This window comes from Marmota marmota, unplaced genomic scaffold, assembly GCF_001458135.2.
Source record: "Marmota marmota marmota unplaced genomic scaffold, marMar, whole genome shotgun sequence".
In the NCBI taxonomy this organism is placed as follows: domain Eukaryota; kingdom Metazoa; phylum Chordata; class Mammalia; order Rodentia; family Sciuridae; genus Marmota; species Marmota marmota.
The window spans coordinates 52,987,226-53,002,557 of NW_025999968.1; the positions used below are offsets into that span (position 1 = coordinate 52,987,226).

Genomic DNA, 15,332 nt, shown 5'->3' on the forward strand with positions numbered 1-15,332 from the left:
AAAAAAAAAAAAAAAAAAAAAGACAGTTGAAGCATGCCACCTCCTTATGACCAAACAGTTGTACTCCTGGGATTTATCTCAGAAAAATTAAAAATTAAGTTCATAGCATTTTCTAATAGCCTCAAACTGGATATAAGCCAGGTGTCCTTTGATGGGTGTATGATTAAATGAGTTGTGGTATATCCATATTGTAGAATAATACTCTGCAACAAAAGGAACAAACTATTGATACATGCAACCTAGATGAATCTCTGGAATATACTGAGTGAAAAAACACAATCTCAAAAGTTACATGATTCTATTTACATAACTTTTTTGGGTGGGGCTGGATTTTTAACCCAGGGCCTCAAGCATGCTAGGCAAGTGCCTTATCACTGAGCTATACCCCTAGCTCCATTTATACAACATTCTTGAAGCGACAAAATTATAGAAATGGAGAATAGATTAGTGGTTGGCAGAGGTTAAGGACAGGGGAAAAGGACTGTGATGGGATAAGATGACAGGGGAATGGGAAAAGGGATTCTTATGGTGATGATATGCTTCTCATCAATGTTAATATATTAGTTGTACTATTGTAGTATAGTTTTGCAGGATGTTCCCACTTGGGGAAACTGGGTAAAGGGTACATGGGCTTGCCCTGTATTATTTCTTAAAACTACATATAATTCTAAGATTATCTTAAAGGTTTTTGTAAAGTCAGTTATTTTGTACCTGTAACTTAAAGTTGAATGAACAGAATTAAACTATTTAGGAAACTCTGCCACGCGACCGTGCTGGCTTCATGAAAGAAGGTTCCATTCATGAGTAAATGCTAGGGAGTTTTAAATTAAAGAGACAAGACTCTTATTACCTTTAATACCAGCTCGAGGACTGCTTCTCCTAGCTCCCGCCTCCAGCCACCTAATGTGGTATCGAGGTTTACTGAAGAGGCTAGCGAGAGAGAGAACACGCCAGGGAGTGGGCTTTTATTGGGGAACAAAAAATTCAAGGGAAAATCCCACCCAATGAAGGTTAGGGGGGCAGCATCCCAAGGTCAGGGACGACAATTGGTCTTCCGGGCAGTGGCCAGGCACGCCTCTGCACGGACAAGCCCTCAGACCTGGAGAAGGGTGGGGAATAGCTCTGACACAGCTGTGTCTAAGCACCTCTCACCCAGCCAGAGGTAACTCAAATCACATGCGAGGATGGCCTCCCACAGGAAACAAATATTTTTTGAATATCATTAAATCAGACTACACAAGGGCAAACTCATGGAAAACTGCTAGCCATGGTTTCTAAATTTGTGTTTGGGACTTGTCTTTTTGTCTGGCTATTCATGTCCTGATTCCTTTGTTGTTTCTTCTGCTGTGGGTCAAAAATAATCCATTCATGTGTTATTTTCAAACCAACAAAATTTTGAACGAAGGCTTGTTTACAGAATAAATGCAAGGGTTTCTTAATGACCCAGAAAATCTGTCTTCCTACTTGTTAAGAGTAAGCAGTATATGGAGAAATGAAATAAATGAAAATAATGTCTTGAGTTAAAATACCTCATTTTGTAATAGTGAAGCCAGATTTAAAGTTAGGTAGTCAGTGTAGTTAGGTAAATCGGGTCTAATATCGAGTAAGATCTAAAATGGAGGCCATGCTGACAATGATTCCGGAAACACTGGACAACTCATGGAATGTTAATGAAGTCCCCGAAAGGCCCTAGGCCAAAGTCCACCCCAAAGAAATGTTAATGGAACCCAGGAAACAGCCCCCAACAGATTTGGAGATAGCCCATCCCAAAGAAGTGATAATGAAGTCCTTCCTGCCCAGATTACTTGTTTGGCCCACCTGTGTCCCAAACCCTTCCCCCTACATTCCATCACCAAAACTGTAAAAAGGGGAGACAACTGCACTTCCAGGGATTCCACCTCTTGGGTCCCCTTCTTCCTCCGGGAGAAGTCTTTTCTGCTGTCCTTTAATAAACTTCTAATTTCTACTCTGACCTTGCCTTGCTCTCTGGTGTTATTCTTCAACATTGGGGAAGCAAGGACTCGTCACCGGTCAACAGCTGTAACAATAGGAGCTAACCTATTTTCTCCAAATGTCACTAAACATATATGGAAAGTACATGGAAAATGGTTGAGAAAAATTCTTCCCTCTTGAGCAAAGTAGTCAGCATGGTAAAGACAGGTATATTTATTTCATATGACAGCACATTTCACAGGATATATACAGAATGTCTGTATACCACTGACTTTAATATGGTACTTCTATAAAGTATATAGTTATAAATATTGTATGCCACATAAGCAATAAAATTCTTACATACATATAAACAGAAATCTACTATAGAGAACAAAGAATTCACAAAGAGATTCTTAGTGTCTAAATTCTGCTCTGCTTTGAACAGAACCAGTAAATATTTAATAATACACAGAATAACGGCTAGTTATTTGCAGCATACCTTTAACTTTCATAACTTTGTGCATTTTTTAGCAACTTGCCAAATATAATTTTCCTGACAAGGGCCGGGCTGCTGCTGATATGTATATTTTAGACAGTAGTTTATATCCAATAGGAAACACTGCTCACAGAACTGCAATTGGCACTAGTGAAGTTTACCTAACAATGTATTATTTTGCTAATGGAGAGCAAATACCATGTACACCAGTCACAGATTTAAAGCCACAGTTCAACAAATCCATTCACATTTTGAAGCACACAGCTTATAGTAATACTGCTGTTTCAAAGATACTACTGCTGAAATGATTAGAACCCCCCAAAAGCACAATATAAAACAAGAGTTATTTCTAACAGCAAATCCTGGCTGTTAACAGAGAGGATCACTTCTGTAAATAAAGTATTTTGATAACATTTGAGCATTTAGAAAAGTGATTTTTCCTAATAGATTTATGTTTTAAGTGCAGTGCAGTTTGCTGTGCTTTTACACTTTAAATATTCTTAAGCTATGAACTCTATTTTTTTGTATTCTCCCGAAGCACATCTTTGAAGATTAAATGTGGACGTAGGAATTTAGGTGGACATATGCAACTCCTTATATAAAAGAATGTTAATATAAATCTTAATGGGCAAAGATGATTTTAACTCAAACCACAAAACAACTATTGCTCAAGGAGTTTTCTGATTGGTTCACTTAATGATATCAAAATACTACATTCTGTAAAAATTCTGTGTACTTCATAAAATCAATAAAAGCAGATTAGTTGCATACTGGCAGTGCAGGAGACAAAATCCACAGCGAATTTGAGGTATAGCCTCTAAAAAAGCAGCAAAAAATGTATTGTGTAGCCTTTTAAGGGGGAGAAAACATAGACTGGGATATCCCCAATTCAGAGTACTCGGGGGACAGCTGCTTTCCCTACCAAAAGCAAAGTTCCAGAGCAAAAGCAGCAAATAGAAAAGTGTGGAGGGAAATAAGCAACATATACCCTAATGTGCAGAGAGAAGAGAATACATTTACATTGAACTCCGCGGTATATGCCTTCCCTAAATATAAGGCCATGGTACTTTTTGGAGAGTGCTAGAGTATCTGGCCACATGATTGACCACAAAACATGCTGCTGTCAGCTGTAAGAACCTCCTCCCAGAGAGAAACATGTGGAAAGTAATAAGGGTGTATGTATTTGAAGGGTCGGGTTGTGGCATAATAGAAAATTAGGTTGTGAAGTAAGATTATTATAGTTTGGGGAAGAAAATTAATGAAACATCCAAATTTGCAGTCATCTTTTTGGTAATGATACAGAAAAAAGGACTCTGTTAGAACTTTTAGGTAAAAATCTGGTCTGAGTTATATACTAAAATTTAATAGTTTTATTAATATGTAGATTATATATGTGTGTGTATATGTATATACACACATACATATATACATACACACTTTTTTTATTAAATGCCTTTCAAAACTGTCTCAATATAACTTTGGCAGTCTTTGGTAAATACTCATGAATACCAATTTTCAAGAGTATGAAAGGGCTACATGATTCCAGTAAAAGTTGTGTGGACTTTTTTAGATTCTCCAGAGAAGATTGATGAGTAATTTCTGAATAAGGACTATTTTCAAAGGTAGTTTTAAGTACTTTTTAGGGCTACTGCTGTCTCAACATATCAAAACTCCAGTTAATAATGAGAAGGATTTTTCCTTATTTCCAATATACACATATTCCAACTTTGTACATATAAAATAGTGGTACTTTAAGAGGGTATCAGTGCACTTAAAAATTCTTATTGCACACAGTGAATGACTAATGCCCAATTTTTTTGGTTCTGTCCTGCCAAAACTAAAAACAAACAAACAAAAAAAAAAAACAGCAAAAAACACAAAGCCCTTCTCTATAGTATAATATTATCTTTCTGTAGAGTCCAGTATGTGAGATACCTTAGATGCCAAGGATATGAAAGGATCTGTGGGAGGGCTGGTGCTGGGGGGAAGCAGAGGGCCCGGAGGTGGAGGTGGAGGTCTGGATGGCAACACACAGAAAGAAACATTTGTACTTTTCTTACAGTCTTCATCAAATGAACCTGGCTGATTATCCATCAAGTCTAGACAAGTTGACTTTGACTTCCCCTGCACACCAAAGTCCTCCTCTTCCTCAAAGGTTACCCATCCTTTTGGGTTACTTGTTTTTACTGCAGACTGGCCCTGCAGATCAAAACTGTCCTTAAAACCATCGAGTGAGGTTGATGGCATGCTTGTATTATGACCAACAGGCATCAGAGAAGGGAAATGACTGTCCATAATAGGCTTTTCTTTGCAGAGCCATGAAGTTGCCTCTGATTCTTGAGATTGGGCTCTAAATGGGTTTCCAGGAGCAGCAGTCCTGTCAGTGAAAGGGTTTGTGCTGGTCAAGCTAGTAAGAAATGGGTTTGGAGAACTTCGCATGTTTTCCTGGGAGTTACTCCGGGCTGGAATTGGAGGCAGTGTTGGCATGCAACTTACAGAACTCAAAGTACTGACATTACTTTGTGTTGCAGAAGGCAACTGAAACAACCTCTTTGGGTCTGGGGTTAGGACAGGTGATGTTTGAACAGAGAGCCGAGCCTTTGATACAGCAAGCAGATTAAATGAAAGATCTTCAAATGGGTCACTCTTTAATGGTGGTTCTTGTTTGATGCCAGAGATTCCATTTGTTTTTACCTGGAAAAGAAAGAGAACAGTGAATAATCAGTTTATATTTATTAATAACACCTATTCTGTTTCAATTATTATTACCTTTTTATGTGTGGGGAAGCAAGCATAGAAATTTAGAAATTAAAAAGTAACTCTGTGTAGTTTGTTACTCTGGTGGTTTTAAAAAGATGGAAACAGCTAAGCTATTATTTTTTAATTGGCTCTTTTTAGTTATACATGACAGAATCCATTTGGATATAATTATACAAGCATGGAATATGTTAAAATCTTATTCTTTATAAACTTTATTCTTTATTTGTAAATAAATCCTCTTATTCATTAAATTCATTTATTTAAATCTCAAAGAAATTTGATATAATTTATTTCATTCATGTAATTTTTGAAATGGTAAGAGACAGAATTATCAAATTTGTTTATACATAGTTCACATTTTAATACAAACTTAAGAAACCCATATTCAGAACTTATGATAAAACTATATAATAAACTTCCAACACCCATCTATAAGGATGATGTGGTTTCATTGTTCTTTTAAAAATATTTTCATTTAAAATTGTTACTATAGAAATTTGACTTTAAGGATGTTAGTTTTGTTTTTTGGTACTGGGGATTGAACTCAGGGGCACCTGGCCACTGAGCCACATCCCCAGGCGTATTTTGTATTTTATTTAGAGACAGGGTCTCACTGAGTTGTTTAGCACCTTGCTGTTGCTGAGGCTGGCTTTGAACTTGCAATCCTCCTGCCTCAGTCTCCCAAGGTGCTAGGATTGCAGGCATGTGCCACCACACCCAGCCAGAATTATTTTATGGTCATGCAAAGTTTGTACTTTTCCCCTAAATCTCTTTGTGCCTTCTTCACAAAATAGCTAGGTTGGAGTGGAGCCTAGTCATGGGACTCTGAGCAAATTAAGCTATCCCGATGAGGAAAACAACTATCATCCTGGCCTCAGGAGCAACTTAGTTCATCAGGCATTTTATTATTAATTTTCAAAAATAAGCCCATATAATTAATAAAACTAGGATAAGTGACTTGGATATATTGACTCATGCCAAATTCAAAGATAAGAAAAACAAAATCCCAGGTTGGAAAATACAGGGAAGGGAGAATTTCACTCAAGACTTGCAATGTAACAAAATGGAGCACTAGTCAAAAGGAATTTAGAAAGCTATCAAAGTAACTACCTTCTCATGAAATACACTGGGGAAAGAGCAGCAGACCCTATAAAATGTAATTGCATATTATAAAAACACTAGCTTAGTGCTTAATAATAGGGAAAGATGTTCACCCGTAAGAGAAAATGGTATGGATAACCCCCTAAGTGAATAACTTTCAAATATCTCCTTTATTCAGTGGTCCCAGAACATAGTTTATAATTAAATGAACAAGTATATTTTTCTTCAAACTTAATATGACAAGAAATTTGTACCAAAGGGTTATGAGACACTAAACTGTATTCTACATATATTAGAGAAAAGCAGACTTATACAGGAAAATGGAGTTGACAGGAAAGTTATAGTCATTGTAAAATTACATTAACTCTATATTACTAATAATCTCTGGATTGTTTGTGATAGATAGAACAAAATGGAAGTATTTGATTGGGACTGGGACAAACTGTCCTGTGGCAGATAAAACAGTCTACCATGTAGACATTACAGGAAAGGAGAACTTCATGCTTTGCACAGCTTAGAACCAACTATAGGCACCTGCCAAATAAATACTACACACACATTTCTTTATTTTCATATACTGAAAATTTTTATTTTAAAGTAAGTTTAAAGATAATTTGATAGAAGCTCATTTTCCAATCAAGTTTGAAATAACAATGAGAGCCACACCATCATTCATTCATAGGATTAATTTATAATCAAAGCAGGATTTGTGATGACAACATTAAATCCAGTGGTATTTCTAGAGAAAGGTGTTGGAAGGATCTTTAATTAGTCTTATTATAATGTTAACTTTTATATTTCTAAATCACCAATTCTTCCTTACTGAAACTGATTTTGTTACTAGAACTATTAAAAATACTTCCCAAAAGAAAGCTAAGGGAAAAAATTGAATTTCGTGTTTACATAATTATGTCATTGTTAAAACAATGAGTGTGATTTTGCCAAATAGGCTTTCATATACCTAAAGTTTACTTTCTTGAAATTACACTGTTTAGTTTTGTTAATTTTCATAAAAAAGAAGCAAAAAATGATAAAGCATTAGCAAGAATATCTAAAATGGTTCCTAAAAATCCAAAATACTAAGAAAAAGAAAAGACAGGTTTATGGTATGATAATAGAATTCATTAACGTGGACAGGTAGTTTTAAAAATGGGTGAAACTTTAGATGTATGAAGCAACAAATTCATACATCTAATGTGCTAAGACAGATGAAAAGCACATGTAAGATTGATAAATAGTCAGATACCTGTTACCCTGATGGTTGCTCCTGCTTTGAGAAAGGGAACACAGACATCAAAGGAAAGAGTTAGGAGGACAATTTGAGACCAACCAGCAACCCTAACAAATCAGTCTTCAAAATACTTTATAGTTTCATGTTACATACAGAATTCAAGAGCATTAATATTTGCAGGTTATAGCATAAGTTCAAAAGAAAATTCTAATTCCTTTTGTGATTTTGTTGAATTATGACCCAAACTTTAACTTTGTCTTAAGTTGATTACTAACCAGTTTTTTCTTTTTTTTTTTAATTCTACAAAGCTTTTCAGAGCTCTAAAATATTTTAAACAGCCTGTTATGGACTGAATGTTTACTATCACCACCCCCAAAATTTGTATGCTAAAGCTCTAACCTCCCCCACCTTCCCCTCCACCTTGTGATGGCATTTGGAGGTAGGGCCTTTGGAAAGTAATAAGGGTTAGTCCAGGTCATGAGGTTGGAGCTCCTTTGATGGAATAGTGAGTGACCTTGTGCCAAGAGGACACCAAAGAGACTGTGCACGTGTCCATTCCCCCCACCCCTCTTCTTCAGGCACATAGTTTAAGGAAAGACCATGTAAGCACACAAAAGAAGGTAACTGTCAGTAAGCCAAGAAGAAAACCCTCACCACAATCCCACCATGATGACACCATGATCTTGAACTTCCAACCTCCAGGACTGTGAGCAATAAATTCCTGTTGTTTAAACCAGTCAGTCCATCTACAGTACTTTTTACAACAGCATAAGAAGACCAGGATATAGCCTTAGGATAATCTATGGGTGTCATAATTATCATTATTAGAGATGCAACTTTGCAAAAGCACTATACCACTGAAAATTAGCAGTCATTTAAAAAAAGTAGGTCAGGATCCAGGTTTATTCTATGTTTCTAAAATGTCTTGAGGGGTGATACCATCACTAATTCATTTCATAATTTATTAATTTTAAGGCATAAGAAGTAATAACTATCTTATTTTTGTTGCTTAAAATTAAATCATAATGTTTCTATAATTTAGGAGTATTTTTAAAATCTAGTACTCTTGAGAAACTTGGGGTGAATCTTCCCCTATACATAAAAAGATTATCTTATTTTCATCTTACTTTATATTTTTTTGGTGCTGGGGATTTAATCTTGGGGTGCTTTTTATCAGCTACATCTCCAGCCCTTTTTATTCTGAGATAGGGTCTTGCTGAGTTGCTATGGCCTTGCTAAGTTGCTGAGGCTGGTCTCGAACTTGTAATCCTCCTGCCTCAGACTCCCAAGTCACTGGGATTACAGGCATGTGCCACTGCACCTGTCAGAAGATTATCTTATTTTTAAACAGCAAAACTAATCTTGACAATATGGAGACACCATCCTTAAATCTATTACATACTTTACAGTCTCCTCTTTACCACTGCCCTGATGATCTTGGAGTCATGTATATCGGCTCTGGCACTGATAAAAGAGTAGAAACAGGATTACATTAAGATATACAGGGCAGAGATTTTCTACTTTATTTCTTCCCTCACTGTCAACTATCACTTACTATTGGATTTCCTTATTTCTGGCTCTTAGCTCATTATCGGATGACTGAGTACAGGAAGTCAGTAACATACATGAGGCATTTTTATGCTGTGTAAAGGGCATATGACATATTATATTATATCATATTATATTATATTATATTATATATTTGTTTAGGGTAAGAGAAGCTTTTCTATATTAGAGAAAAATTCTACATATTTTATATATATATATTAAATTAGCGAAAAAGTATATCAGAGAAAAATTAGAGAGTCAACAAACATTTTAGTAAAGGTTGGGTCAAGTATGTGTTTGTTTTAAATTCATTATTGACTGAGAGCAAGATTAATAAATACTTAAAAAATTACTAAATGTTCATTCTAAAACTCTCATACCATTGCCAAAATGCCACATTTCTTATAAATATCTCACCCTTGCCAATATTGAAAAATCTTGCATATTTTTCAAGTTATAGCTACTTCAGAGAATTTTTTAAATGTGTATTATTTTCTGAATGGTATTATTCCTATGGCTAAAAACTAGAAAGGTAAAAAGCCACACCCACCCCTCCTTTTGAACCCCCAAACTATACATTCCCTGAGGAAACCGCAACCACTTTGTGATCCTTCACAAAGATAGTCTACACATAATAAAACCTCCAACCCTCAAAAAAGGAAATATGTTTCTGTGTATATAGTGTTCAGAGGAATTTAATATCAATGACTCAGGCAAAAGAAACTTTAGAATCTGTAATAATCATGTTTGTCATTTTTGATGAACTGACTATAACAAATTTTGAGAACAAAATCTACCAAGCCACATACAAACCATGGGCTGTCAGTCATCAAATTAAATCACCATACTAGTTTCGATGAAAACCAGAAATCAAAACAGTGGAAAAATGGTGCTTGGTGGTTATTGGTACGTTCCTACTGCACTCCTGTGTGCCACAGATGAATTGCAATCTTCCTGGACAGTTTGACTTTTGAAGTTTCTCTGCACAGTACTGCATCTGTCTTCACATTACATAGTGTTAGGAATTAATGTGCACTTGTACTCTATTTTAGGCTAGAGGCCCTAAAACAGTAAGAGTGTACTCTATTTTAGGCTAGAGGCCCTAAAACAGTGGCTAGCTTGATTTGCCCTCCAATTACATTTTAAAATACAATAGTATACATTACAAGGGAGTGAGAAAAAAAGTTGTGTTCATTAGAAGAGAGTGACAGAGGGAAAATAAGTGGATATATATTCTTTGAAGGGTTTCTACCATTATTAAATATCTTCAGTATCCTCAATTTTCTGAAGTTAAAAAAAATGTGGAGGTAGCTTATTTTAATTTTTAAAATATTTTTCTCTAGTATATATGTATCCTTTTATAAATGTGACTGCCAACTGCTAATGATATCCAGATTGTTTTGAGTCTTTACTTTAGTATCTTTTTTTCACCATGTAAAAATACAAGAAGCCATTAGCTTCTGGCAACTAACTGGGTATATTCATATTGTATAAAAATAAATGCAAACTACTATATATCAATATGCTTAAGGGACACTGCAATTTTTTTGTATTTGGGGTCTTTCCAAAGTTTGGAAGCAGATTTTTAAAACTTTATACATTTCCTTGGCCTCGATGACATTTTTCAAGTTAAGAATTTATATATGACAAAAAAAAAAAAACCATAAAATATGCACCTGTTAAATTTCATTTTAACAATTTTATTTATATGTGTATAACAAATAAGAAAATTAAAAGTTCAATTTATTTGATTATATTTATATAAAATAATTTTGTATATATCCACCAGAAGTCTCTCCAATGTGAGAGAACAAAGAATCTCTCTGATCATAGGATTTTTAACCCACTAAGGCAATGGCACTGTTTTCTGAGAGACACCAATGAGATGATTTATTATTTTGATGGTTTTTAACAAGCACAAACCATCTAAACTGATCTAATATGACTAACTGAAATACCTTATGAACCCCAGTGACAGCTACAATGCAGAAAAGAATTACTGCTTACATCAAAAGGAACTAGAAATTATTTTCCCTGTATTGGAAATTATCCACCATGTTAATGGCCAATCTCTCTTCAGGAAGTGAAAGCCCAAAGTAATTTATGATTGTGAGCAATGAGAAAAATAAAAATGTTCTTGTTCATCCCAATTTATTAACTATTGAAAGTAAATTATGCATTTTTAAAAGTCATGAAGTTTTAACATTAACATGAGAAACTACTTGGAAATGCCCCAAAGAACCTGGTTTAGGAATGCTCTGAGAATTTTTAATCTAAGCAGTGTCTGAAAAATAACTTTAAAATCCCCAAATAACCAGAACATACATTTGTTATGTGACTAATCTGAGATGTCAAATGACATTTATTTGGTAAAGTCATTAACACAGGATGCTAATACCAAATGGCAAAAATGAAAACTCTTATGTAATTCTTAAAAAAAGTTAATGATTAGAATAACTGTGTTCTAAGTGTATACACCAAAGATAATAATTTGTTTAATAATGAGACTTACTTGCAGCTGTGGAGAAGATTCTGAAGGCAAGCTATGGGAAGACCTGCTCCGTGGTGGGGGTTGTGGTGGGGTTTCCAAATTTGGCTGGGGGCCAGACTGAGGCATAGGTGCTGCCAAGGGGACAAGAGGCTCTTGCAACTTTTGAGCAGGTGCAGGCAGAGAAGGCTGTGGAGGAAAAGCAGCCTGAGGCTTCAGTGGTTCTGGAAGGAGAGCTGAGCCTGAAACACCAATGATTGTCAGAAGTTAGCTCTGTTCTAGAAAACCATGGTTTGTCTTTCTTTGGTGAAAAGTTAGGAGGACATTCCAGTTGTTATTCCCTCTTGCCCCAACAAATAGCTCATTTCTATTGGCATGAAGAAGAAAGTATATCCCTATTTGAGTAAGTTGTGGAACGTGGCAGGTAACAGAAGGGGAAAGAAAAAAAGTGAAAGGAAAAGGTACAAAACTGGGATTTCTGATATAGTATCTACCTTTCGATGTGTCCAGTGGCTTGCTTTGGCTTTCAGGGGTCAGTCTTCCAGCAGATGCCCGAGCATGGCTCTGTGGGGCACTTATAACTCCAGCACGTGGAGGAATTGTCTGCAGTGGGAAATATAACACTTAAGACATTTATTTATTTTCAACAGGTAAGATTTTTGTGAAAATGTCTGCTTTTTCATCTCATTTGTTCTCCTTTCTGGTATTAATCTCTGTCTTGTCATTTTAATTATTCTCTACTTATCGTCACATACGTTAATAAATTTTAAAATCTTCATGGAAGAGACTGAGACAATGCTAATGTATATGAGGAGATAGAGAGATATATACCTGAGCTACTAGAGACTTCAGAAAACTTCACCCTGAGATTTTTTTTAACACAGAAGTAAAACTCTTTACCAACTAACTCAATAATCCACATTAAATACATTAGAAGATACAATGGTGGAAAATATATTTTTCTATTTTCATGTTTGCTGAGGGCTCTAAGCCCACAATACTTATTTTAAGCAAGTTAATATGAACTTTCAACTCCACAAAAATTCTGACTTTCCTTCCCAATTCTTACAGTATTAAATAAAATTTTAAAAGTTCTGTGGAAGTGTGGTAGTAGAGTCAGTGCATGGCAATTTTTCCTTTTTGAAATATAGTGTGTAATAGATATCTTTAGGTATATTCTACAGGCATTTTAATTCAGAGAGTAATATTGCATAGAGAAAATCACCTTCAGATTGTCAAATAGATAGCTACAACAGAAAAGGCAAAAAATTCTATATTCATGTGAAGTAGTTCCCTAGGTTCCCACAACCTTCATTTCTAGGTATCGTGATAGCTCTAGGTTCTCCACTCATCAAATAGGGATCACTCTACTACACGGGCCAAAGTTATTGATTATTGGTTTCTGTTCCTATTTCTCTTGCTTTTTGATTGCTTGTTATAGACCAAAGGAAATTTTCATTTGGATAAATAATGGGCAAATTATGTGTAAAACAGAACACATGCTAAAAATACAGAATGCCGTAGATTCATAAAGGAGGGAAATAACCTTGAAAACTACTTGTTTTTCAGAACAGTTTTAGTACCCAATTCGGTCATATTTTTTTCCTGCTAACTAAAATCCTTCTTATTGAAGGATGGTCTATGTAGGCATTAATTACTTAGATAACATGATAAATAGCTGACCAAAATATCACCTTCTCATACACTTAAAGATGAAGATATTTAATATGATAAAATAGTTAAGTATATCACTTTTATCCAAGTAATAAAGTTTGTTTATTTCAAAAAACGTGGAAACAATGTTAAGAGTTGGAAGCTACCTTGGAGATCATCAATTTCCTTACTTTAAGAGTTAAGGAAACTGAGGCCTTGAAGAGTCACATGATTTCTCCAAGGTAAGAAAACTGAATAGCAGCAAATTGGGATTCAAAACTGAGATCCTCTGGCTCTGAGGCTAGGTGTTACCTACCGGTCTGGCTGCACCATATCCAGCAGGTCCTGGGCCTGCAAGTCCTGCTTGAGGCGGAGGCTGATTCCGTCCTAGAACAAAGACGGGCATCATATATTTAAGTGTAAAAATAACAAAAAGAACTAGAAACCATGTACTTATATTCCAAGTGTCTATTTCATGGTCCAGTTTTAAGAGTAAGTAACTATATTTAAGTGTTTTTACCTATATTATCTTTCCGTGTTGTTCCAGGACTTTTGGGTGCTTTGAAGCAGGAAGGAAAAAAAAATTAGTCATAAATAAATAATAAAATAATATTGTATAATATCAATTGGTTGTTCTACTTCATTACCAGCAGAGAGTACTTAACAAAGTACTTAGCTTTGGTCAAGGATGTGGGTATTACTGGTCCTAAATGAAATACTCCAAAAGAGAAAAATTAATAAGAGAGAACTTTATAAGAGACAAGAGTAGCTGTCTGAAGCTTCACTCGCCGGTTCACTTTAAGGCAATAGTCCTCACAGAGCTCTCTGTTCGTGAACCTTGAGAACACAGGGTAGCTGCATGAATGGTCACAAGCAGTGGCCATTGAAACTGCCTCTCCTCAGAGCTTGGCAGACAAATGGCTCCTGAGCAGTAGGCAGGGCTGTCTTTTTCAAGTTACACAAGTGGTTCCTCATGGGGCTTCATGTTGTATTACTGTACATAAAGTTATGATGAGAACTTCTGGATTCACAGCTAAATTGTATGAGACAGAAGGCAGGCATATAAGTGTCATATTACCAAATATCTGCCTGTAGAAGATGGTGTTAAAATGTGGTTTAAACTTACTAGAAAGTTAAAGGACGAAATGAAAATTACTCATGGGGACAAAAGGAGTAGAGGGGTTAGCAAGCAGCCTCTTAGATTTATTTTCCTTTTTGAAAAGCAATTCAAGTGTAATTGTTACATAAAACATATCAGACCTTTAATAACTAATCTTAACAAAAGGTCTCTAATCTTAATAATATTTTAAACAAATCTTGCTCAGTACCAATGTACATAGAAATACATGTTTTCTGAAACCATCCACAAAATACTATATTCTTGGACCTTAATTAATGGGTTTAATTATATTTACTAATTTTTAAAACTTTGGATTAGTGAAGAATGTTACTGAGCATTTGGCATATTCCAAAAAATATTTTTGAAGGCATTCTTTTAAGTGGTTAATTTCACAACCTAAATATACATGAAATAATTAAACAAGAGCATAAATAATATATAAATCTTGGGGAAATTAAGAAGATAGCTATTAGAAACATACACACAACACAGAATGAAAAGCAAAGAAGTACAAGGTATACATAAGGAGGGAGAATGGAAGTTTACAATTGGACTAAGAAAAGATTCATGTGCCTTTAAACACTGGAGGGCTGACATTTAGAAATAAAATGAGAGAACCATTTCTATAATGCAAAAGTCTTGTTACCTTCCATCTCTCTCCTAGCTACCCCAGGACTGGGAGGGGCTCCAATACCTTTTCAAAGAAAGAACAAAAACTATATATTGTTCAGGGCCCACAGCACAAAATGAAAGGCAGGTACACAATTAGTTTTGCACAAAGGCTCTTTTATTACTTTAAATCTTACACAGCTAGGTAAGCACTCTGCCACTAAGCTACATCCCTGGCCCCCAAAGTGAAAATAATGATGCTGAGCCCAAAACTCAATTCTCCCTTTCTTCAAATCAAGGAATAAGGCTCAGTGGAGGAGTACTTGCCTAGCATGCACAAGGTACTGTGTTTTATCTTCAGCACTGCAAACACAAAACAAAACCCCTAAAC

General features: G+C 35.4%; 1 protein-coding gene across 28 annotated transcripts in view; it reads right to left on the reverse strand.

Moving 5' to 3' along the window:
• Positions 1–2,150: 2,150 nt before the first annotated feature.
• Positions 2,151–15,332, reverse strand: part of Synj1 (synaptojanin 1) — an 83,395-nt gene continuing 70,213 nt past the window's right edge. For 5 of the 28 annotated variants that reach the window (XM_048803583.1, XM_048803574.1, XM_048803576.1 and 2 more), the window contains 6 exons: positions 14,979–15,026; positions 13,733–13,771; positions 13,529–13,599; positions 12,054–12,162; positions 11,584–11,801; positions 2,151–5,125 (listed from right to left, as the gene is read on the reverse strand). In XM_048803583.1, the coding sequence (XP_048659540.1) occupies positions 4,334–5,125; positions 11,584–11,801; positions 12,054–12,162; positions 13,529–13,599; positions 13,733–13,771; positions 14,979–15,026 (1,277 nt within the window). In that variant the 3' untranslated portion in view covers positions 2,151–4,333. Of the gene's footprint in view, positions 5,126–7,535; positions 7,563–11,583; positions 11,802–12,053; positions 12,163–13,528; positions 13,600–13,732; positions 13,772–14,978; positions 15,027–15,332 lie in introns of those variants that run through there. The other 23 variants (XM_048803596.1, XM_048803597.1, XM_048803587.1 and 20 more) reach the window with 11 other exon arrangements.